This window comes from Gopherus evgoodei, chromosome 4, assembly GCF_007399415.2.
Source record: "Gopherus evgoodei ecotype Sinaloan lineage chromosome 4, rGopEvg1_v1.p, whole genome shotgun sequence".
Taxonomy (NCBI): Eukaryota; Metazoa; Chordata; order Testudines; family Testudinidae; genus Gopherus; species Gopherus evgoodei.
The window spans coordinates 88,284,644-88,311,393 of record NC_044325.1 but is presented as its reverse complement, the minus strand read 5'-3'; the positions used below and the strand labels follow the sequence as shown (position 1 = coordinate 88,311,393).

At 42.5% G+C, this 26,750-nt stretch overlaps 1 protein-coding gene across 2 annotated transcripts; it reads right to left on the bottom strand.

Annotated features, from left to right (window-relative positions):
- Nucleotides 1-861: 861 nt before the first annotated feature.
- DHCR7 (7-dehydrocholesterol reductase) lies at nt 862-26,750 on the bottom strand. Of its 2 annotated transcripts, none has more exons than XM_030560136.1 (8): nt 26,665-26,750; nt 12,044-12,144; nt 10,490-10,712; nt 8,622-8,712; nt 7,834-8,047; nt 7,248-7,452; nt 4,710-4,841; nt 862-2,202 (listed from the first exon to the last, which is right to left on the bottom strand). In XM_030560136.1, exons 2-8 carry the CDS (start codon nt 12,136-12,138, stop codon nt 1,738-1,740), a joined length of 1,425 nt encoding a protein of 474 aa, XP_030415996.1. In that variant the 5' UTR covers nt 12,139-12,144; nt 26,665-26,750; the 3' UTR covers nt 862-1,737. The 2 variants fall into 2 exon arrangements, with proteins under 2 accessions (XP_030415996.1, XP_030415997.1); XM_030560137.1 differs by having other exon boundaries at nt 7,987-8,047.

The window sequence follows — 26,750 nt, the reverse complement described above, 5'->3', positions numbered from 1 at the left end:
ACCTGCAGATGCTCAGGTAAACAAAGTGTCTTGCAGCCTACTAGGGGCTTACCCTGAACAAGCCACGAACTAAGTTTGGGAACTCCTGATCTAGATAGTGCCTAACTATCAACTAGGCTGTAAGGGCATTAACTATCATTTAGAGGCTCCCTTTGACCTAATAACAGACAATACACCCATTAAATGGTTGCAAGTGATGAAGAACATGAAATCTCACATTATTCAGTGGTATTTGGCACTGCAACTATGTGCCTTTCCTGTGAGACACTGACAGGGCTCTCAGTACCAGAATGCAGACTTCTTTTCCAGGATAAGGGGCTGAGATTGGGTCCCTGGGGTCATTCTGTGGGTGGGAGGGTGTGATGGGGGCCTCTCAAGTTGTCTTTGCTCCCCTGCCAGAGACATCAGTGCCCTAATACTCCCTCATCAAAGGAAATCGAATCAGGCTACCAACAAGATAGTCCTCCATAGGCCTAGAGGTAATATTGACAGATCAAGAGCTAGCAGGCTAGTTAAGAACACTTTCCTGCTTCTTCTCAGTAGCGGAGTTGGGTGACAGAGGAGGAGAGCCTTAGTGCTAGCCTAGAAGCTTGGCCCACATCCCACTGTAAATGTCAGTAAAGGTACAAGCAAGTTTAATAACAATAAAAATTATTATTTTGTGAAATATTATCACTTTTGCATTGCTAGTGCAGTCTCCCCTACATCAGATTGCAAAGCCATCGTCTACTCATTTAAATCCCTCACCAAGTTTAATTTATTTTGTGATGCCTTCAAGAACCTAATTGACCAAGTCATATATTTGTTTGCTTATTGTATGAGTTAACTAGTCATGTAAGTGAAGAACTTAGTATTTAAATGTACATGCGACCATCACAGTTTTATTTGACAAGACATATGCTTATTGGCTTGATCACTTTTGTCTGCATACTGTATCTGTCTTTGCCTTTTTAGGGTGTATACTGGTTAGAACAAGGACTGTATTCACTCTCAGAACAGCTCTATCCCATAGTGGGGGATATTGTTCATGCAGTAAGAGGTGGTCCAATGGAGGAGAGGATGCTCAGAAAGTCAGGGGGAAAAAAACATATCCACTGTTTGAAAAATGTATTTATAGCTTTGCTTTTTTCCCCCTTTCATCCTGAAACCAGGGTTTTAGCCTCCTTGGTTGTGTCCACTTATAGATATGATTTTGGTCACAAGTGTAAAGATTCAAGTCTCTCACCTGCAATGGAAAAAACTGTTTCCCATTATCCAATATTTATTTAGAAACTAATTCACATTGCAAGCAAACTGTGCCAGACTAAAATCGGAACATCTGGGCTACATCCTCCACAGCTGCATATTGGCGTCTCTATTGGCCTAGGTCCAGTGATGTCTGTCTATATCTGCTGAGGATCTTGCCCAATATTCCACCCCCTCCCATACCCCTTCATCTTTTTCATATAAAGCAACACAGTGTGGGAAAGAACACTTCAGGAGCTAGATTATAACAAAAGTTCTTCGGTCTTTCATTTCTGTCTCATTTGGAGAGCTGGCCATTTTAGTGCTGCAATGTTCTAAATAGCTACTTGGGAACGTGTTATATTAGAAGATGAAGAGTTATACTTCAAACCACGCTTTCTCCCCCACAAGATGTTCTATAGAAAACTGGAAACAGTTTTTGCTGGTGTCAAGCAGCGTGTGTGAACACCGCTGTCCTCAAAAAGGGGTATGTTTTGTCTGGAACTCTCAGTATTAAAATACTCCTGGGATTAGTCGGTAAGGAACTGCAGTAGTGTAGCGCTTCCAGTCATTGCCGTATTTACTGGAGCAACGGTGTTCATCCCTGATGCAGCGGTGGGTCAGCAGAATGGTCATGTAAATGATGTAGAAATAAGGCAGGATGTGCTCAAAGCCACAAGTCAGGCAGTATGCCAGGGAGCCCATCAGGTCACCTGTGTAGTTAAAATGGCGCGCCACACCCCAGAATCCTGAAATCATCAGCTTGCTGTAGTATTTGGTCCCATCCACTGACGTGTAGGAGCATTCAATATATTGTGGCTTCTTACCCCAGATCTTGCAGTTTCCATCTGTGCGACGGAAGAGATCTTTTTGGTGGTTGGTCATCCTGAAGATATAATAGCCAACCAGCCCCAACAGCAGGATCCCAACTGCATTAGCTGTTGAGAGCTGTACAGGATGGTAAACCAAATATAAACCCTGCAGAGTGAGGAAGAATTAGAGGTTTCAGTGAATTTCAGTAAACAAAATGTTTCCTCCAAGCTGAGTGCCCCCTCCCCTTTGCCTGGAGGATGCTAGACTACTTCTCTAAGCAAGTGGGGACCCAGGGTAGAGGAGAGGATCAGTGTGAGTAGGGAAACTTGCAAGACTCCAGACCCACACTACAAATTTATGGCCATCTCTCCAGGTAAAGCCACAGGTGGTTCTTAGAAAACCACCCATTTCTCTCACTGTGATGGCATTGTAGGTGACTGTAGGAACAAATCATATGTACAGCATTAAAAGCTCAGGCAGCAAGTTGCCTGCGTGCTGTACTCTGCTATCATGGCATTCAGCTTGTTAGGCCTAAATAAGGAGGTAGAATAAAGTTAGTTATGCCATAGGCTACCAAGGGTTCTGGGTAATTAAAAGATGGAAAAAAACACCTGGAAGTTGCATGTCTTTCACAGAGTTAGGCAACCATGAGATAAAAAAAAAAAAAGGAAACGGCAGTCCTAGCCTAACACAGGAAATACTGTTCGTATAGAAAACTGATAAGAGTCCCAAGACCCCAGACTCCCAGGCTTCCCGGGCAATAAAAACTCCCTGTCTTTGTTTTTTGTATGTTCCTAATCATTACATTCCTAATTGTTAGTGATTGTTAAAGTATCATTAATCACGTAACTCATTAAATCTTGTACGACATAAGAATGCATGTATGGTAGAAGTTACTAGCCTCTAATTGTTTAGGTTACTTAATTGAATCATCAGTAATGCACAGTGACGCAACGAAACTGTCCATATATACTTAGGTTCTTTTGTGAGGGGTAGGCTGGTTCTCTCAAGAGACGAGCTTGCTCTCTATTGTTGTTGTGCACCCTTCAATAAAGAGCATTTTATTGAACCTTGCTGGTGTTGCCTGTCTCTCGCGGTCAGACAATGAACCTTGCCATTTGGGGTAAAAGGGTCCCCAACATGCTCAATCTTGGATGGCACCAGTGAAGCTTCGTGGGGACAAGGACAAGGTGGGGGTGTGTGCACGGGGGAACAAGAAATAATTATAAACAAAAAACAGAGAGAACTAAAAAACCCTGAAAAAAACCACACAAAAGGAAGACAGTAAAAAACAAGAAAGATGATGGGGGGGGGAGTAGGGAAAGAGGGGAAGGAAGAGGACAGAAAATGAACAGAAAAAATAAGAAAGATGGCAGGTAGGACAAGACAAATAGTAGGATATGATGCTTGGAGACACAGCGGGGTCCCTATCCACTAAATCATCCCAATATGGGGGTGTGACAGAATGCACCCCTGTATTCACACCCTACACACTATTGTAATCAAAGTGTGCCTTGTAAGGTATCATATGAAAACTCATAATTTGCTGGTCAGCACTGTCCTGTTAAAATAGGTGTGGCAACGTGGAATGTGAAGTTATAAGATTCCCCTTATGTTTCAAAACATGTTTCAAACTCTACAGCTTGCCCAAGCAAAAGTTGGCAAACAGGTCTGTCCTAAACAAATAAATGTGTGTGCTGCTTAATTTGCATTTAAGCAGTAAATAGAGTCATCAGCCAGGAAGCAAGACAATGGAAGTTCAAACAGCCGAAAAAACCAGCAGAGAATATCCACAAAGACTCTTTGGCTCCTGGGTCTTATCTGGAAAGGTTTTTCCACGTGAGTGACTGTAACTATAAAAAGGAGGAACAAATATCTCAAGGCACTGCTCTCTCCCCCTCTGCTTATCACATTCACGGCATCTGAAGAGACAAAGGAACCAGGTACTGGACTCTAAAACGGTTTGGCCAGTAAGACTGCTGAAAGCATGTACTGAGAAAACAAAACTACATTAGATTCAAAGCAAAGTGAGGTAAGGCACTAGGAGGCATTATATCTTTATTTTTCCTGTAACCATTTCTGACTTTTATGCCTCATTATTTGTACACAAAATCTCTCTCTCTGTAGTAATACTCTTGTTTTCTCTAACCCAATGTGTTCAAATTGAAGTGTCTGGGAAATGCCATTTGGTAACAATTTATGTGCATGCATATTATTCCCTTAAGGGAATAACAGGCTCAAAATATCTGTACTGTCCAGGAGAAGGCTGGGCAGTACAGGACATAAATTTCTGGGGAAAGATCTGGGACTGGGGATGTGTTGGGCTTACCTTGTGGTAATTTTTAAGCCTGGTAAGACCCAACGTGTGGCCATCTGTCTGCAGCACACACACACAGACATAGCTGGGAGTAAATTAGCGGTACTTTCTGGAGGTTGTTTGTGAGCAGCAAGGCATGTGAAGGGCACCGCATGTCACATGGTGCCTAACAACAGAATGATAGCTAACAGTAGTGGTTCCAATCTATTACGTTACTCAACTAAGTTTACCTAGAAACCATTTATTTAGGATGCTAGTCATGCTGCCGGGGAACACATTTTTAGGATTTCTGTATGTACTTTTAGCTTCTTCTGCTTTCATGAAAATGCTATTCACAATACAATTGTATTTTTACCTGCAGAGTGTAGAGATAAGGCAGCCAAACGCAGTCTCCCCAGCCCAGGTACCATCCAAAATGATCATGGCAGATATCAATAGTTTTCAAATACCAAGCTTCATTCCAGAAGAAGTCCAATACATAAATACCCTGGAAATAAATGTCTTATGCTTAGAACAATCCTCTGTTGCTATTAAAACATCTGCCATAGTCACCCAGTCTCAGGGTATGTCTACACTACCTGTCGGATCGGCGGGTAGTGATCCATCTCTTGGGGATCAATTTATCGTGTCTAGTGCAGAAGCGATCAAGTCGATCCACAATTGCTCTGCCATCGACTCTGGAAATCCACCGTGGCGAGAGGCAGAAGTGGAGTCGACTGAGGAGTGGCAGTGGTCGACTCGCCGCCATCCTCACGGCCAAGTAAATCAACCTAAGATCTACACTATTTGCAAAGCTGAAGTTGCGTATCTTAGGTCGACTCACCCCCAGTGTAGACCTAGCCACATTGTAGTAGAATCAGGCTGCTGGTTTTATCTTGTGGCAACAGCCTGATAATCCTGCATTTTTACAATTGCAAAACAGAGTATTTTAAAAAATATTACAATTGTACTAATGCGCACACGTATAATTGGAATTCAGTACTTTCAAGGTCACTGCTAAACCAACGCTAATGTTCCTAGCTTATTATTTATTAGGGCCAACCCATTCTAGACAGACAATAGTAACAGCACAGCCCTGCTGTGGAATGGAATGTGATGTTTGCAGGCAAACAAAACCAACTTAAAGCCACAGACACCCTTTAGGCATCTCACTGTACCTAGATAATGTTGATCATCTGATCATGAGATCCAGTGCCAACGTAATGTACACAAAGGCACAGTGGTGCACTTCAAGACACATTTGAGTGTTAGTCTTTGACTTTGTGTTGGCTTAAGCTAGATCCTTAATCTATGCAGTTTGTCAGCTTTTACCCGACAGAGATTTCAACATATCCTGGTCACAGCAGGATTGCCAACAGCCACAGCAGGAGATGGAGTGACTTCCTGGGCTTTCAGCCCATCTCCTTATTCCCCAAAATGGACCAGAATAAACTGCTCTGGTACAGTGGTCTTGATTCACATGCCCAGGACCAACAGCTTTCAAAGCCTCCTGGCTTGTCTACACTCCTGCTTAAGTCGATGTAAGTTATGCTGCTCTGGGGTATGAATAAGCCACCCCCCGAGCGACGTAACTTACATCAACTTAAAGCGATGTCCACGCTAGCACTACGTCGGAAGGAGATGCTCTTCCACTGATGGAGCTTCTGCCTCTTGTTGGGGTGGAGTAATTATGTCAATGGGAGAGCGCTCTCCCATTGGCATAGCATGTTTTCACCAGATGCGCTACAGTGGCACAGCTGCATTGGTGCAGCTGCGCTGATGTAGTGTGGTAGTGTAGACTAGCCCTTAGTCTCCTGGCTGTTCTCTTTTGCTACGCTCTCATCTGCCCCCTCCTTTATTTTGGTCAATCTCATGCCTTTGTCTCCTCTCTGTTCCAGTTCCTGCCTACTCCTCTCCAAAACCAACCACCTCTAGAAACATCTATTTTATCACTAGCTATCTCACTCAAAAAGTCATGTGATGATTTTAGGCTCCTAAGTCATTCTAACATCTTTGGGGCCACATGGCTGAAAATGATAGAAGTTTTTTTAAAATTGAAAAAGTTCTGTGCCTGCACAAGGCTGGGATTCTAGCTGTTATCAGCCAATATCAGTCCTTAGTCAATGAATCCAAATTATTAACCTTTTAATTTTTTTTAAACAGTGCGCTTTTTTTGATTACACAAAATATATTATAAATCTGGAAGTCTTCGTTTTTTTTGAGCATACATTATAAACAAAGCAGAGAATATTTTTTAAAAATGAGTTAATCATTTGGATACCAGGAGTCACGCCAAACGGATTTTGTAGTTCCACAGGTGTAAACATCTACTCAGAAAATATTTAACTAACTTTTTTTTTTTTTAGCAGCCGCTAGCACTATTTTAGGCTCCATGCTGGGAACGTGCAGTGTCTTCCCCTACGTTGTGCTCAACGTCTTTTGGCAGTGAAGGCAACAGAAGTTCTGTGCACTGAGAATCTCAAAGGAGGGAGCTCTGAACATGGTTGGGGAGGGAAAGAAAGAAAGAAAGAAAGAAAGAAAGAAAGGAAAAAAAAAAAAAAGGACATGTGGCCTCAATCTTGATCCCATTGAAGACAATTGGAATTTTGTCAGAGTCCAAACGAAACAGTATCAGGCCTGTTTCTAGAATATAGACAGAAAGACAAACGTATTTCTTAGATTAAATAGGTCCCTGGTCCAGCATCAAGCTCTGCACATGTGGATGTGACTGTGCCACTGACTTCTGTGGGACTCTGCATGAGTGTAAGGGCTCACACTAGCAGGTCCCGATGCATGATCATTGCTGAGATTATTCTATGTCAACAAGAAATAAATTCAATTTTATCATGAGGATTTAATCTGTTTTAATATCCACAGTTTCCAACCAGGTTTAACTCTACCATGCCAGACTTACCTGTAGGACATTGACAAGGATCATCGAGTTGGTTACCTGACCATACAGTTCCTGTTGTTTGGCAGCGTAGGAGAAGTTAATTAGAGTCCAGGCTACAATACCAGGCCGGCCATTGAAGAACAGCTTGAAATCAAACCACTTTCCTATTCGAGGGTTAAATTCAATCCCCATCATATAGTCATAAAATAAATTGCCGGTGAATTTGCTAAAAAGGTATAAAAAATTGTAAAGGTAATACATTCACAGGCAGCTGTAGCAAATTAAGTTTAAATATAGGTTTCAGTTCATTTTCCAATACATGAACTATTGTCATTTTGTGAACTGAAGTTGTGTTAATACATAAAATCAAGTAATTATTAAGATGATACAGGCTGATCCAATGAAGAAAGTACATTATAAAGGTAAGTTCCAACTCTAAGATCTTCCTAGTTTAGTTTTGCTGTCTTTTGACCAGTCATAGCATTTTCTAGCCAGATTAAGATACTAGTTAAAAATTCATTTTTATCACTGTACTGAAGAAGATTCAATGTTCACATGTCAAAGTTCCCCATAACACTATATTATATGAATATTAACAACAACATACCAATCATTGGGGTTACTGGGGAAAAGGTAGCTTTTAATCATTGCAAATGTGGAAACTGCATATCCCAGAATATTAGCACACCACAGGAGAGGAATCCAGTTGTCAAAAATGATGGTGGGTGAGAACCAGTGGAAGTAGTAAGCATTTACAAACCAGAGAGCATGAGTAATGATCCAGGCTTGAAGTCCATTGATTTCATATTTATTTACCGTGCCTAAAGAGGAAGAGGTAAATTGTTCAACATTCTGTGATACTGCATGAATTAGGTATAAAAGAAGCATGCCTTTTATTAGCTCTGGGCACAGACACTATCCAGGAGTGCAGATCCACTGCCCATTATGAAAATGAGTCTTTGCATTGTCCTCTTTGATCCTCTTGAAGCACCTAAAGATCTCCTTCTCCCAAACAGTTAAGTCTTATTGTAGCTTCCATCCTTCAAACCAATGAAGAGCTGATGACACTCTAGTATAGTCATCAACATAGCTGCCTAGGCCTGGTCTTGACTTCAGAAAGAGGATGTGAGGTGGGCAGGAAAACATGTTTCTTAATTGAAGTTAAATAGCTCAAGGTAAAATCCCAGTGAACACAAGGAAGTGTGTAGTTTTCACAAAACCTAATTCTCTAAAGTACATTATAAGAGTGTTTGTCTATATTTCCCACTTCCAAATATGTATCTAGATTATTACAGAAGTTCAACTAACTATATCAGGTAAGAGATCTAATGGAGGTACTGTCATTTAGAAGGAAATACACATTGTATGTGCTAAAGGGAAAAACCAAAACCTTACCAGCAGGGGTCACAGCACCTTCTTGTATTCCTCCTACATATCCAGGTAGAAACTTGTGGCAGAAATCAGGAACTAATATATATAACATCACCTACATTGCAAAGAATGTAAGAACAATAAATAATTGGCAAGGCATAAAACATTGAACACATATATACACACACAAGCTATGCATAAATATTAACTTGTAAAAGACCCCAGTATTGAGAATGCATATATGCAGACCCACCAAAAGGTGAATTCACTTTAAATGTCATAAACCAGAATTCCTCGCAGAACTGAATTTTTGTATACAATTAAAAATATATAGAATTTATCTTAAATAATATTTTATAAAAGCTAATAGAAATGTTTCCATGGAAATTGAGGAAAAAATTGGAAGAATATTTTTAAATAAATGTTTTCCTTCAGTATTTGCAATCATGCGTTAATGGATAAGAATCTGAGGTTGATTAGGAGTGACTATAAGCAAAGTTGAAACTAACCTACTGAGTAAGATGAGAAAATAAAGTAAAATGAGAGAGAAAGAACTACATACAATATTACAAGTATATTAGATGTAAAAATAGCTCAATTTTAGTAATCTAAGCATAGTAACAGTTTACTACCACAACAGTCAAATCCTGAAATATTTTCTTAGCCTTTACTTAAACAGCTATAGAAACTACTGGGATTATGCCCAAGTGAGAACTCCAGGTAATGCACAAAATTCTGAAGCTTGATTTTAACCTGTCTGTGACCCTTTAAGCTCACTCTACTTGGTGGATAAAAATTGATTTTATTTATTTAAAATAAGATTTTTGGTTTTGTTATTTAAATGACAAAAAGTTTTTCTTTTTTAAAATAGACCTGTAAATGTGAAACACGTTTTGATAAGAGAAGTTTATGTATCCAAAAGATTTAAGATTGCTTTGTTTAATAAAATTTATATGCTATTTTGTGTGCTTAATTAAATTCTAGTTACCATCCTAATACAGCTTGACACAAATCATGAGCAAAGAATGAATTGACTAGTAAATAACCAATATATCATTCACCATTAGCTAACATAGTAAAAATGTACAATTAGCAATCTGAAACTATAAAGCTATATAATTGTTTAAGTAAATATATGTTACAATGTACGGTCCTAAGTAGCAAAAAAGTGTACCAAATCTAATAAAATGTTCTATTTAGTTGTAAATCAACATGTTTTAATGGTTTCATCATGGGAATGCACCTTTCTTTACAAAATAACTGAAGTACAAATGGAGAAGTTGATTAAAATCAATGCTTTAGACTGATTCCATTTGGTGATTTAAATTGCCTTGATTTAAATCCACCTGCCATCAGCCAGTTATCTTGCGTAACCCCCATCAGAGCGCATTACATTGCAGTGCAGTCATATCGCCTCAAGCTGTGATCTTGTCAGTTCTTGACAGGGGCTGAGTCTGAACTTGGATGAGATACTGTTTTTTAAAAATGCACATTCTACAAGAAGTGATGTTGGTGATTCACTTGGTGACAACCTTCCCTCTGAGTCAGTCAGTACTGACCCCAGTGTTCCACAGGGTGTGGAATGAGACTGGGGAGGAATGCTGCCCTATTATAGAAGGCTTCCATCCTATGAGGCATAAGTGATATCCAAACTACAGTGACGGTGAAGCAAACCAGTGCGCATTACACTCAGTTTGCCAAGTGCTTAAGATCTACTCGGATGTCAGAAACTGTATTCATTTAAGATTGTTAATTTACTTCTTCTATCCTTTTCACATAATTGGGTTCACTAGAAAAGTAGTCATGAAAGGAGATAAGCAACATATGCCTAGGTCAAATATGTGGAGTAATTAAATGACTTCAGTCTATAATACAAAAACTGAAAGATTTACCTGGAAAGTGACCCAACATATATAGATGTTAGCAGCTTTCCAGCTCAGGAAGGGTGTCTTGTTCCAGATGTCGGAGAGATGGGAATTCCCCATGAGCACATCAACGATGGGGTCCATCAGAGAGCAATGGTACTGATCACATGACATTATAAAGTAATATACGATGAGTGGAGAAAATGTAAGCAGGAAGAGGACGCTGGCCAAGGAAAACCAGTCTACTTCCCTGTAATAGAGACATAGGTTATCTTCTGAAAGGAATTTTGCAGTGAAACAATGGGTCTGTCCCCATCGAGTTTCCATTTTAGAGTTTGTCAGTTACACTAAAATGTGCTGCTTTGTAAAGCATAAATTCATTTGCACATTAGCAAAAGTATACAGCACAGAAGCTACTATGGTAAAAACAAAAGTCTAAAGAGAGAGCAAGGAGAAGTAGTTTGTGAAGTGCTCTCTAGGAAGTAGCCATTTGTTGCCAAGCCCAGGAGGCGAAGGCTGTGGCTTGTGTTTAAGGCACTGGGTTGAAACATAGGTGACTTAGCTTCAAATTCCTGATTCTACCACAGACTCTGTGTGACCTTGGGCAAGTCATTTTTGTGTCTTTGTGCCCAGTTCACAACTTTCCATCTCAAAAAGGTAGTGTCAGGTCTAATTATTTAATCCACAATGGAACAGCTTTAATGGGAGAAACCTACATCAGCACATTCCATAGTTCAGTGGTCAGAGCACTCAGCGAGGATTTGAACAGAGGTCACTCGCTTCTCCCACTCTGGCAGAGGGAATGGGATGGAAATTGAACTTGGGGATCCCACATCCCAGGGTGAGAGTGGGAACCACTAGGCTAAAAGTTCTAACGTAGGCACTGTGCCAGACTGACAATAGCCTGAATGAACTTATAGAATTAAGTTAAAACTTACTGAAATAGGGTTAATACCTCTAGGGTACCTTGTAGTAGAAACACAAATGTTTATGTACTATTGTGAGATTGTATGCAACTTCTTTAGTACAAGATTAATGCAGTCTCCAGGAGGGAGGAGGAAGTCCAACAGTCTTTTTTGGAAAAGTATGTGTGAAGCGGATTTCCTAGGAAGTACCTCAAAGTGAGGGAAATGCAAATTCTCCCCTGCCCCCAAAGCCAACTTTTTGAAGATACACCCTTGGGAGAGAGACCCACTGTATATTAAATTACTTGCTTCTGGAAACTCCAGATCAAAGACCCCGGATCTGGACTAAACCTGTTTTGAGTTTGCTTGTTCTGAGCTGAAGCTGTGATGAACTGGTAGGGTAACCCACAAAGACTCCCTTAGGGCGGGTGGGCTGAAGGATATAAATCATCTAATAATTCCCAATAACAAGTCTGTGCTACAGCTATACTTCAGATATGTTGTGTTTAGATCATTCATACTGTAATTCTGAATTGAAGGCTGGTGCAGCCTTTGTTTATTGAGAGGCTCTAGTCTTTTGACTATTGGGGTCAAGTTTGTAAGAAGAGTGGTAGTAGCAGGAGTGGATAGTATCACATTTGATGTCTATTTAGTCAGAGTGACAAGCCTCTCTCACCAGGCTCTTCCCCATTGGCCTTGAGATGCTCCAGAACCATTTGGGATGCTCATGTGTTTCCTTTCCTCAGATTTTCCTTCGGGAAAGGCTGCCATTGGAACCTACATGAAAGAGGATTACATTGTGTTATACCATCTGGTCCCCCCAACAATTAGTTGTGCATTATCCTTTATAAATGAAATTTCTGATAATCTTGGATTGTATCAAGCAGCTGGACTCTGATTAAAAACAAAAAGAACCTTATATTTGTCTGCATACAAAATTGTAACCTAAGATATTGTTGGTGCCAAGGGGTCCTATTAAATTCATTGCTCAATGCAAGATTTTTATTAACTGTACAATACCTGGGAACATTGTTAAAGATGACCTGCGAATGAAAAATAAGATTAGGATTGTACCTTAACTGCCCACCACCTCCAACACACACACATTTTTTTTTTAAGAACCTTGCAGAGATTACCTGAAAGAGTTCTACCTTCCTCCACCTGTCCCAACTAAAGAGGTTTATGCCGCTTAGTTTTCTTTACCTTGATTTCTAGTCTTTTTGTGAGTTCAAACCTTGTCTTCCCTCTAGGTTTTAAATTGAGCTGCTAGCCTTTGTTAAAAGGCTGGAGACAGGGGGTGTGGGGCTGACTGTGGGCAGGGCAGGGGGTGCAGCAGGGGCTGGCTGGAGATGAGGTGGCAGGTACCAGGGCCGTCTTTAGATATTCTGGGGCCCTACAAAGCCCCCCCCCATAGGGGGGTGTGCCCCAGGCCTCCGTGGGGGGGCGAGGCTGGCTTGGTGGGGTGGGGAGGAACCATCCCACAGCATTCACCGGTAGCGTGGCTGGGGCCGGGTCTCTGTGAGGGCAGCCCTGGCCCTGCTGCAGAGTTTTGGGGAGCGAGGTCAGGGCGGGGCGGCAGTCCTGTGGCAGAACCAGAGCAGCAGGGAGCAGCACAGCACCCCCGGCGGCCAGAGGAGGAATGACTTGGCTTCCCGGCTGGCTTCAGCTGATCAAAGCCATAGCGCCCCCTTGCACAGGGGCGGGAAGTGGGTTACACGTTTAGCTGGCGCCGGGTGAGCATTCCAGACATTTTGGGCACCGCTTTTTTGTGCCCTCAAATCTTGGTGCCCTAGGCAGCCGTCCAGTTTGCCTAGTGGTTGCACCTGCCCTGCTGTAGATGAGGTACTGGCTTCATCAAAATCATACAAATTACAGATGAGATTTACTAGGCCACATCTAACTATCTGCAAGAATCACATACTAGTTTTTTTTTCTGCTTTGTCCTGAACTTCCCTTTCCTTAGAGGTCACCATCTGGTAACCTGAAACTTCCCTCAATTACTTTTGCACCTGAACTGCTCTTCCTTCTCCTTAACTCTTCATTTTCTATCTCTTGACAACACAAGAGATAAGCAGATTTCCTCCCCAGGCAAGTCTAGATATTTGGAATCTGCTTGTTTACTGCTCAGACAGGAATGCGCTGGTCACTACTAATGGATGTAAGTTTTAGATATCTGAAGTTTAATTTAAATATACCCCAAAGCAAGCATTTATTCCTCCATTGAAACAAAGACCACCATATGTATGTATTTGACACAAAGGGAATTATATCTGGTTAGAAGGTGAAGAGATCTTAAATACCATCAGCAGGACCACAGGAATGATACAATTATGTACAATCAAAATATAGGGAAAAAAAATTCTACCCCATAAATCTGAATGAAAGCGTACTTCCAGAAATAATTACAAAATGCATTATGTGTAATCTCCCTTGCTGCAGATTATGGCGATGACTTCTTGTCCTACCTTCAATGGACACTGAGAACAATTGATCACCGCCCTCTATCTAATTAACATATATGAAGACTGTTATCAGGCCCCCCTTCTTTCTTCTTTTCTCATGACTAAGCATGCTCAGTTTAACCTGACCTATGAGGAGAAGTTTTCTAATCCTTTCATCATTTTTAACACTTGCGTCTGGACTCTCGCCAATTTGTCCACATCTTTCTTAAAATCTGCTACCCAGAACTGGACATGTAATCCAGATGAGGCCGCACCAGTGCTAGAGCAGAACAATTACCTCTTGTGTCTTAGCTATGATGCTCCCATTAACACCAACCAGAATGTTAACCTTTTTTTCTACTGCATCACTTTGTTGACTCATTCAATTTGTGATCTGCTGTACCTCCCAGATCTGTAGTACTGCTGCCAACCCAGTTATTCTCCATTTTGGAGTTGTGCATTTGATTTTTCCTTTTTAAGTGTAGTACTTTGCACTTGTCTTTACTTAATTTCATTTTGCTAATATCAGACCGATTCTCCAATGTGGAAGGTCAGTTTGGGTTCTGACCTTGTCCACCTGAGTGTTTGCAACCCTTCCCAGTTTGGTGTTATCCACAAATTTTATAAGCATACTCTGTACCCCATTACTCAAGTCATGAATGAAGTGGACAAGCAAGTGCACATGAGGTCCCAGAGTGATGCTGTGGCAAAAGAGGCTAATGGGGGGTCTTTGGATGGTTTTCTGGAATCAGATTATGGACTTTAAAAAACTCCTTATGGAAAGGCAGACTGCACCAAATTATGCAGCAATTTTATGCAGAAAGTCATGAAAAAACTTCCCTTCTGTGCAAAAATGGAGTCTTACACAAATCTTAAATGCTTAAGAAATGGGTAGTGATCAACACTAATCAAAAGAACAACCACTGCTCACTTAATTACAGTATTTTTATTATAATAAATAGCAACTTCTTTACTTATTTTACAATTTTAGCATCAAAGTGAACAAGTGCAATGGATTATATCAATTGAGTACACATCAGTACTTAATTAACGGAGAAGCATGCATCTTATTCATTTCACTTGCAGTTAAATCTGTTCACAGAACAATTCTAAAATTTGACCCTAGGCTATTTCCATCAGAGATTTCTGGTCATGAAAGTAAGTAAGTTGAAAGAAAACAAGGAGTAATTTTGGTGAATGCATCTCAAGGTAGCGACCTCCATCTTATAGCATGCCATTCTCTGATTGTTCAGACAAGAATGAAATGCCCCTACCCTTGAAAAATCCTTTATCTGCTCTCTCTGTAGCACTTTGCCATGTCACTTAAATATTGTGTTAATAATATTTGAAACATTAGTTTAAATGATTAGTTCAATAAGTCATCCAAATTATCGTCCAAATTACAAAACCAGTAGAGCCTATTAAAGCAAAGTTGTTTTCATTATACGTAAAAAGTTATTGGGATAAGATACAAACACTGGGAACCATATTGTATGTTTCCACAAACTTGGTCAAACTGAGGGCTGGCATTTCTAGGATGGAATGTTGGAACTCAAAGGAGGTGGAGATATACTAGCCACAGACAGAATTCTCCAAATTCTACGAAAGAGCACCAAGCCACACTGCTGCTGTATGTGTCTCACAGCAAAAACTAAAGACTCTAGTTGGTTCAACCAATTGTAGTACAGTATATAGGAATAGAGTACTATTTGTTTAAGGTGTTTGTAAGCACACTAGTGGTGTTCACTGTTTTCTATATTTTAGAAACTATCACAAATCACTCAGAGCAGCAGTAGGCATTAAGCAAGCCTTGTATTTTTACATATAGTTGATAAACATTTTATTAGGGAACAGGGTTGCCAACCCTCCTGGATTGGCTGGGAGTCTCCCGTAATCGAGCTTGATCTCCCTGAGGCTCTCTGGGAGATTTTAGGCAGCTGAAAGTCCGGCGGCACAGTGGGGCTAAGGCAGACTCCCTACCTGCCCTGGCTTCACTCGGCTCCCAGAAGTGGCCAGCAAGTCCTTCTAGCTCCTTGGCAGAGAGGTGGCCAGGGTCTCTGCGCACTGCCCTCACCCCGCATGCTGACTTCGCAGCTCCCATTGGCCAAGAACCGTGGCCAATGGGAGCTGCGGGGGTGGTGCTTGCGGGCAGGGGCAACATGTGGAGACCCCCTGGCCGCCCACGAGCCTAGAGCTGGCAATGCTGGCCGCCTGAGGTAAGCACGGCCTGGCTGGAGCCTGCACCCCCTCCTGCATGCATCTCAACCTCCTGTCCCAGCCCTGAGCACCCTCCCGCACCCAAACTCCCTTCTAGAGACCACACTTCCTCCTGCACCCCAACCCATAGGCTCTGACTTCCCCTTTTTCCTGAGGGTGCTTGACACTCCTCTACCCTCAGCCACGCCCCCACTCCACCCTTTCCATGAGGCCCTGCCCCACCTCTTCCCACCTCTGCCCCTCCCCCATTCCAACCCCTTCTTCAAAGTCCCCAACCCAACTCCGCCCCCTCCCTGCCTCTATTCCAACCTCTTCCCCAAATCCCTGCCCTCGACCCACCTCCTCCCCTGAGCGTGCCACATTCCCGCTCCTCTCCCCCCACCCCCCTGAGTGGAGGAGGGGAGGAGGGCGGGGAGAGCTTGGCTGCCAGTGAGTGCTTTTTCCCCATGGAAAGTTGACACTTATGGCCCAACCCTCTGCCCCAGGTTCAGCCCGGAGTCCCCTCCCACACTCTGAGCCCCTAGGCCCCACCCCCCAGTCCAGAGCCCACATCCCCTCCCGCACCCAACCCCTTGCCCCAGCCCAGTGAAAGTGAGTGAGGCGTGGGAGAGCAAGCGACGGAGGGAGAGGGGATGGACTGAGCACGGGCAGGGCCTTGGAGAAGGGGTGGGGCCTCAGGAAGACGCAGGGCAAGGGTGTTTGGGTTTGTGGCATTAGACATTTGGCAACCCTATTAGGGAACCAAGTGTGCCCAAGAAGTGTCTTCATATAATTGTAGTTGTGTAATGACCAAAAAACATACAACCCTAATAATAGAAGTTTTTACATCCATAACACAAAGTTAGATCCAAATTATATTCATAATACAAAGTTTTGTATCTGTACCTGCAGATTCCTGGGGAGTATACAACCAGGAATCTGCAGGTGTATATTGCACACCGAAGTCACAGGATGTAAATATCCTTGCCTGAGTGGTCAGATAAATGGTTTTCTGACCTCACCAAATAGGGCTGAAGAGGAAGTAGAAAAGTTCACTAGCTAGCAGAGTCTAGCCCCTGGGCCTCAGACAACTTAATAGTGACCAATTCAGCCCTTGAAGAAAAATACACTTTCCTATTTTAGTGATCTTGGCAGTACCTCCGACCGCAAAGATTCAAAACTCTTAAGTAAGGCCCCCATATAAATACGATATTTAAAAAAAGTCATGAGATTTTAAAAATAAGCTGTGGGTTATTTTTATTTGCCTTTTGGTGTTTGAGTCTGTAGGAGTCATGCTTTTAAACTTTTCCCCACAACCATGAAGACTAGAAACTTTCATTAAAAAGAACTGAGATTATCAGGTAACAACATAACTCCAGGAGCTAAGGTTTGAAGAAAAATACTAAAATATTGAGATATGATAAAACTGAACAACTTAGCAGCATTGTATTTGCAGTATAACAATAGAGGTACATCAGCACAAACCCCTCACGTAGACATCCTACATCAGGCTTACTGCTGTGCTGCTTACTCCAGTAAAGCTAGCTTTACATTACTGCAGCATGTTTACACTAGGGGGAAACTACTGTACAGGCGAAAGCTTCTCCAATGGCAGAAAGATCCTTATTCAGGAAGGTGACCAATGCTTTCAGTCAGATTTCCTCAAGAAGAAGAAGAGGCAGAAACAGAAATTCAAACTAGCTATAAGGGGATAGGTGGGCTGGATCCATAGCATTTAAACCTGTTCACCAAGGTCAGAATTTTCATAAGGGCTCAGTTTCTATTTAGTACTGAACATTCTGTGGCACTTATGACAAGATTTTCTACTGGGAATGAAGCACTTCTGAAAAATCGGACCCCAGTTGTAAGTGCCAAGCCCTTTAAAATCTAATCCTAGGTTCTCCCTTTCTCCAAAACAAAGAACTCTGGGTGTGCAAGTCTGGGGTGTTTGCTGATGCTCCTACCCAGCTGATCTATCATTAATAACACCATAATCCACAGATATGTGACTAATTGACCTACCACCAAAGCACAAAAAACAGTTTGAAAACCAGATAGAAAGGTGAGACACACACATCCAGAGCAGTCATGCCTCCTCATTGGCCTCCAGCCCTCCATCTACTAATGCATCTCAGCGACAGTCTGCATGGGAAACTTTTGCCAGGTTTTTGACATATGTAGTTATTCTGGTATAATGGCGATGGACAGTTGTGACGATGTGGTTCTGGCGGGACCCAACTGAGAGTGCCAATTTAGGACCAATTGCTCAAACAGGGCAGTCACAGCCCAAGGTTGGGGTTTTTCTACCTCTAAGGCAAACCAAACCAGCCAGACAAAAATGACTTCGGTTTCACCCCACTGGCTAACTACAAGTCACACAAGCAATTTCCTTAGACACTCCAGTCTCCCAGTATCACCACCAGTGCCACCCATCCTGGGGATGACTGGTTATGAAAACCAACACCTCAGTAAAAGAAAAAGGTTCTCTCGATCCCAAAGGACCAAGCCCCAGATCCAGGTCAATATACACATCAGATCTTACCCACAAATCACGCTGTTGCCAATCCTTTAGAATCTAAAATCTAAAGGTTTATTCATAAAAGGAAAACGATAGAGATGAGAGCTAGAGTTGGTTAAATGGAATCAATTACATACAGTAATGGCAAAGTTCTTAGTTCAGGCTTGTAGCAGTGATGGAGTAAACTGCATGTTCAAATAAAGTCTCTGGAGAACATCCCCAGCGGGGATGGGTCATTCAGTCCTTTGTGCAGAGCTTCTGTTTGTAGCAAAGTCCTTCCAGAGGTAAGAAGCAGGATTGAAGACAAAACCGAGATGAGGCCTCCGCCTTATATAGGCTTTTCCAGGTGTAAGAACACTCCTTTGTTCCTGCTGTGGAAAGTTACAGCAAAATGGAGTTTGCAGTCACATGGGCCAGTTTCTGCACACCCTGCTGAGTCACAGGGCGTAACTGCCTTCTCTCGATGGGACAATTGTGTAGGTGATGGTCCTTAATGGGCCATCAAGCAAGCTAAACAGAGCTGACACCAACTTGTCTGGGATCTTTCCCAGTAACACAACACAAGTTTGAAATACAGACAGCATACAGCCAATATTCATACCTTCAACTACCAAAATGATACAGACATACAGACCGCATAATCATAACCAGTAATCCATAACCTGGTCTTAGACATCTTATATGACCCCCTTTACATAAGATTTGGTGCCACTACAGAACCTTGGTTGCAAACCATGTTCTATATAGTCCCAGTTTATATCAATAACGTCACAGAGCAGTCATGCCTCCTCATTGGCCTCCAGCCCTCCATCTACTAATACATCTTAGGGTACGTCTACACTACAGCATAATTTCGAATTAACTAAAACCGGTTTTATAATACCGATATTATAAAGTCGATTTTATGCGTCCACACTAGGGCACATTAATTCGGCGGTGTGCGTCCGTGGTCCTAGGCTACCATTGATTTCTGGAGCGTTGCACTGTGGGTAGCTATCCCATAGTTCCCGCAGTCTTCCCTGACCCTCAGAATTCTGGGTTACTACCCCAGTGCCTGATGGGGCAAAAATCATTGTCGGGGGGGTTCTGGGTACAGCCTCACCCCTCTCTTCCTGAAAGCAGCAGACAGCCATTTCGCGCCTTTTTTTACTGGGTGAACTGAGCAAACGCCATAGCACAGCAAGCATGGACCCTGCTCGGCTCAGTAGCGCGATCGTGGACGTTGTAAACACCTCACGCATTCTCGTGCTGTCTATGGTGAACCATGAACTGCAAATGCAGGAGAGGAGGAGGCAGCTACGGCAGCGCGGCGACGAGAGTGATGAGGACCTGGACACTGATTTCTCCCTAACCACGGGTCCCCGTGCTTTGGAGCTCCTGATGGTAATGGGGGAGGTTCTACCCATTGATTGCCGATTTTGGGCCCAGGAAACAAGCACAGACTGGTGGGACCACATAGTTTTGGAGGTGTGGGATGATTCGCAGTGGCTGCGGAACTTTCGCATTCGTAAGAGCACTTTCTTTGAACTTTGTGACTTGCTTTCCCCTGCCCTGAAACGCCATAATACCAGGATGAGAGCAGCCCTCACAGTGGAGAAGCGAGTGGCAATAGCCCTCTGGAAGCTTGCAACGCCAGACAGCTACCGGTCAGTCGGGAATCAATTTGGAGTGGGAAAATCTACTGTGGGGGCTGCTGTGTTGCAAGTAGCCAAAGCAATCATTAAGCTGCTGCTACAAAAGGTTGTGACTCTGGGAAACGTGCAGGTCATAGTGGATGGCTTTGCTGCAATGGGATTCCCTAACTGTGGGGGGGCCATAAATGGAATCCATATCCCTATCTTGGCACCGGAGCACCAGGGCACCCAGTACATAAACCGCAAGGGGTACTTTTCAATGGTGCTGCAAGCACTGGTGGATCACAAGGGACATTTCACCAACATCCACGTGGGATGGCCAGGAAGGGTTCATGACGCTCGCGTCTTCAGAAACACTGCTCTGTTTAAACGGCTGCTGCAAGGGACTTACTTCCCAGACCAGAAAATAACAGTTGGGGATGTTGAAATGCCTGTCGTTATCCTGGGGGACCCAGCCTACCCCTTGATGCCATGGCTCATGAAGTCATACACAGGCAGCCTGGACAGTGGTCAGGAGCTGTTCAACTACAGGCTGAGCAAGTGCAGAATGGTGGTAGAATCTGCATTTGGCCATTTAAAGGCTCACTGGAGAACGTTACTCACTCGCTCAGACCTCAGCCAAACCAATGTCCCCTTTGTTATTGCTGCTTGCTGTGTGCTCCACAATCTCTGTGAGAGTAAGCGGGAGACCTTTATGGCGGGGTGGGAGGCTGAGACAAATCACCTGGCCGTTGATTACGCGCAACCAGACACCAGGGCGATTAGAAGAGCACACCAGGAAGCGGTGCGCATCAGAGAAGCCTTGAAAACGAGTTTCATCACGGGCCAGGGTACGGTCTGACTGCTGTGTTTGTTTCTCCTTCATGAACCTCCCCCCTTTATTGACTCCTCCTGCAAGCAACCCACCCTCCCCCATTACAGCTTGCTTATGGAAATAAAGTTACTATCATTTAAAAAGCTTGTATTCTTTATTAAAAGTCATTCCCTGTAAGCAACCCACCCTCCCACTTCGTTTAAAAAGCATGTAATTATAAAAAGAGGCAGAGAATTAACAAGGTATCCCAGGAGTGGTTTGGGAGGAGGATAGGAGGGAAGAAAAAGGCCATTAAGGACATTTCAGTGTAATCACAGCCTTTTGGTTGGACTGTCCATGGAGGTGGAGTGGGCGGGTGCAGAAAGCCTTCCCCCACGTGTTCTTACACGTCTGGGTGTGGAAGATATGGAACATGGTGAGTACTGAGGGTGGTTAAACATGGGCTGGAGCGGCAGTCTTTGACCCCGCTACTCTTCCTGAAGATCCACCAGACATCGGAGGATGTCAGTTTGATCACGCAGCAGCTCCAGCGTTGCATCCCGCCACCGCTGATCTTCCTGCCTACACCTCTGATCTTCCTGCCGCCACATCTCATCTCGAGCATCTCTCCTATCCTCACGTTGGTCCCTCCTGTCCTCACGTTCACTGGCATCTTTCCTGTACTTTACTACCACGTCCTTCCACTCCCCCAGATGAGCTCTTTCATTGCGGGTTACTGCCATGATTTCTGTGAACATTTCATCTCGTGTCCTCTTCTTCCTCCACCTTATCTGAGCTAGCCTTCGGGATGGAGTAGGGAGGCTTGAAAAATTTGCAGCTGCATGAGTGGGGGAAAATAGTGATAGAAGGATTATAAAAGATACATTTCATAGAACAATGGTTATACTCTTTCACAGTGAACTACACTATTCACCTTACATAGCACATGTGATTTCACTACAAGGTCGCATTTGGATTCTTTTAGTATTTAGTGCCTGTGGCTGTGGTGTAACAGATCAACACAGACGCAGGTCCGGGTATCACAATTCAGCTTGCATGCGGTCATGGTAAGGCATACAGCTTCTCCCTGTGCTGCTGCTTTTACAAGGAGCAGCAGACGCCATACCCTACCCCTAAGGGAATTGCTTTACCCCTCCCCACACCGCATGGCTGGTATAATGGCAGATCACTGCTAATCACCCCCCCTTTCTCCTCCCACCCCCCCCCCCATCGCGTGGCTGGTAGCTGGGAAGATTCCTGCTGGCCAAATGCTAAAAAGCTCAGCGCCATTAAGCCCCCTCCCTTCCCCCCGCTTGGCTACCTGCAAGGAAGGATTTCTTTTAAGCAACAGGCAAGCAGCCCAGTAGGAATGGCCAGCTCTGTCCCCTTAATAAAATACATTAATTTAAACCAGGTTACCATGAACGATATCACTCTGCTGAGGATAACGGAACGAGATAAAGAAAGGATGTTTCTTGAATGCCTGCAATCACCGGGACCTTACGCAGCTAGGCTTTGTCATGCAATGATACCCGATTATTTGCTACACACATGGCGTGGTAAAGTGTCCTACCATGGTGGACGGAACAAGCCTGCCTTGCCCAGAAACCTCCAGGAGCGCTTCATGGAGATGTCCCTGGAGGATTTCCGCTCCATCCCCAGACATGTTAACAAACTGTTCCAGTAACTTTAATGCCTGCTAGTGCATGCCAAGCCCTCATGGCAAATCAATCATTAAAAAACGCTTGCTTTTAAACTATGTTTTATATTTACAAAGGTACACTCACCAGAGATCCCTTCCATGGCTTCGCTGTCTGGGCTAGTGGCTTGGGAGGGCAGGGACGGTAAATCCGTCTGGGTCACAAAAAGCTCCTGACTGTTGGGGAGAATGGAGTGCTGTGTGGTCTCTGCAAGCTCTTCCTCCTCGTCATCTTCCCCCTCCGCTGAATCCTCATCCATGGTTGAGATTATAACCCTCACCTCGGAATTCACGGACAAAGGGGGGGGGGGAACTGGTGGCACAGCCCCCTAAAACTGTATGCAGCTCAGCGTAGAAGCGGCATGTTTTTGGCCCTGATCCGGATCTGCAGTTTGCTGCTTTGGTTTTCTGGTAGGCTTGTCTGAGCTCCTTGACTTTCACTCCGCACTGCACTGAGTCCCTGGTGTGGCCTCTCTCCCTCATGGTATAGGAAATTTTTTCAAAAGTTTTTTCATTTCGTCTTTTGGAACGCAGTTCTGATAGCACTGAATCCTCTCCCCATATAGCAATAAGATTCAGTACCTCTCGTGCAGTCCATGCGGGTGCTCTTTTTCTATTCTCAGGAGACTGCATTGTTATCTGTGCTGATGAGCTCTGCATGGTCACCTGTGCTGATGATAGCTCCACGCCGGCCAAACAGGAAATGCAATTCAAAAGTTCGCGGGGCTTTTCCTGTATACCTAGCCAGTGCATTACAGTTCAGTTACCTGTCCAGAGCGGCAACTGGTGCACTGTGGGATACCGCCTGGAGGCCAATAACTTCGATTTCCGTCCACACTAACCCTAAATCGATACAGTAATATCGATTTTAACGTTACTCCTCTCGTTGGGGAGGAGTACAGAAATCGATTTTAAGAGCCCTTAAAATCGATTTAAAGTGCATTGTAGTGTGGACGGGTACAGCATTAAATCGATTTAACGCTGTTTAAATCGATTTAACTGCGTAGTGTGGACCAGGCCTCAGCGACTGTCTGCATGGGAAACTTTTGCCAGGTTTTTGACATATGTAGTTATTCTGGTATAATGGCGATGGACAGTCCAATTTCATATGAGTGGCTTTTTGTGGTATGGCTTAAACCTCTGACAATTTAAAATAAACTGAAAAAATAACTCACCCAACACTTTTATACTTAAGGCTTGGAAGGCCTAGATTTTTATTGGTATATGTCAGTAAACATGATTTCACCATACACACACAAATTGATGAAAAAAAATTCCATTGATAATAACAAAAAATTACTGATAAAAATGTAAGAAAAATGTTGTTTAAGAACCTATTAGAGTTTGATTTAAGGATATTTACTTTGTATATTTTGTAAGTGATATTGACAATTTGTTTTTAGTTATAAAGCTTTACATTTTTAAATCTCAACATTTATTGCCATTAAACAATTGTTGTCTAACTTCCCCATTGTGGGAAATTAGCGGGGAGGTCAAACAACTTTGAAAATTTAAATAGATAAAAATATCTAAACACCTATTTAATCATTTAAATTATAAAACAATTAAAATATAATTCTGCCAAGCCTACTTACACTGGAATAAGTGTGTACCTGGGTGGAGTTTACAGATATAACAATATGGGTTTAAATTCACTTTCCCATGTAGACAAGTCCCACATTTTCAACCAAACTCTGGTAATAAAAACAAATAAACAAACACTCATGTGACAAGCAGCCAGCCACACTAATAATGAAATAGGACATCTCCCCTGCTCCAGAAACTGTCCAACATACAGTTTACCTGACTAGTTCCAAGGCTGCAAAGATGATTAATCAAGCTAATATTGCACAAACAACTGCTGATTGTTCTTGATTATGACTCTCCTTTGTGCTGGAATCTTCACTGTCATCTTAAATGCTTCTTAGCTATTTACATTCCTTCATCTAGGGGCTTCCTGAAACGCTCTCTCGGAACTTCAGTGAGTCCTGAACATTGTGAACATGCTATTTCTCTGACCCGACCATCAGGATCTTAACCAGAGATGGGTCCGAAGTATAACTCACAATCCAGAAACCACCCTGGGAGAGGAATTCATGGAAATTTTCATTTCACTTGTATCCAAACTTGTGGGATCAAGCCACCTATAATCTTTGAGGTTTCCTGATCCACTTGTTTTTGGTGTTTAAAGTCCATGCATAGGCTTCTTTCTATTTACTTTCCCATCCAGGTCTCCTTGCAGTATTTGTTTGTGTGTTGGGGGGCAGACTTTTAAAATTGTGTAACCTTATCTATTGCAAACTCTGCTCTAGTGGATACTTCCCCTCCTCATAAAACTTTGTAAACCTTAGTTCCTTTTAGTGCTGTTTACTCTGTGACCACTTCTTACATCCAACTCTTAAAGGGAGGTGTGACTAGAATGGCTACTGGCTCATTGTTCCCCTTTGGAAAGACAGCAGTAGCTTTTAAAGATGTGATGATATTAAGTTTTGTCAGTTAGAACTGGGCTACAATGATCATATTCCTATGTCCAGAATTCTGAAAATATGTTTAATCTTTATAAAGAATTATTCTATTTATTATATAAGCACAAACTGTGATTTTTGTAGTAGGGAAATAACACAAAGATCATAGAGTTAAAAAAATATGTAAGTCATTTTAAATAACAATAATTAATGTGGTTTTCACTGTCATTCTGGATTGTAAGTTTGTGTCAGGCCCATCTCATCACAGTGATTTATAAAAGACAGACAGCACTATTGAAATGCAACCACCTCTGGAATGGCTGTCAGCACTCAACGACTGGCAAAAAAACACGCTACACAACTGAGAGAGGTGGAAACATTTTGACAAAGGACATTTCCATGAACTGTGATGAGCTCTTTAATTCACAAAAATAAGACAGGACCTTGGTTATTTATTGATTTTGTTTTTAAATGAACCCTAACTCAAATCAGCTCTCCTATAGGATACTGTAAACTATTTTGCAGGTTGAAAGAAAATAGCAGCTGTACGCAAAAGACTCATTCAGTAAAAATTAATGGATCATGGATGATTAACTAAAAACCATGATAAGTAACAAGGGTTTCACTAGCCACCAGTCTTGTATGTATTAAACAGAGGAATTTTTTAGCATGTCACACAACAACCCCCACCCCCAAAAAGCAAACAAACTCTACTTAAAGCTTGTCTATTTATTACACACAGTTTAATCTTCCAGTTTCTTTCACTCAGTCCTGCTAAATGCTATTTCCCTTCCCTCCTGAGGGCCAATATGGCTTCGAACATCACATTTAACAACAAAAACCATACAGTGTATGTGCAGATAAGCCTTTAATAGATCAAGAATCAACTAGTTCCTGCAAGCATGAAGCTTGTTTTACATAGTGGTCAGTTTGTAAATATATTTAAAAACAGAAGTTGCATAAACGTATGTTCTTCCAATTTCCCTGTAGAAGGCTTAAGATCAGGTAGCACATCTTTTCTAACATCAGTCTCTTATTCCCTTCCTGTGTTGCTCAAATTGCTTTATTTAACTTTGCAAACAAATGCTGCTTTACCAAAAAAAAAAGAAGCTGTAATTCTCTATCAGAATTGGAAGATGCTGTTAAAAGGGAAGGCAGGGAAAGGAAGCTGCAAAAACAGCCTCACAATATAGAGCAGACTGCCGCCAAACCAGAAATAAACAGCAATGCAAAATGGTCACATTATAAAGGACCACAGCTGCCCCATTTCTAGCACAGGTCAGAAAACAGTATCTGAGACAGAAGTTGAGGAAATCAAAACAAAAATCCTTTTTTGATCGTCAAATTTTCATTTTTGTCTATGTTTTCTAACCATATTCTATCCATTACTGCTATGAACCTGTTGTAATACATTTTGCAACATGTATATGCATTCTGTTGCTTATTAAGGATTTATATAACTGCTTATCAGATTTACTCATTGACTCTGATCTGTTTCAAATATGTTTCTATTCTAATTAGAAACACGATTATAATATAAATACTCCTTACCCCTTCTTTGCTTGTGGTTCCACCCAGCTGAACTCTTATAAGAACCAAAAAAACCAAGCTACTCCAGGCTGGTTAAAGCTCTTTAG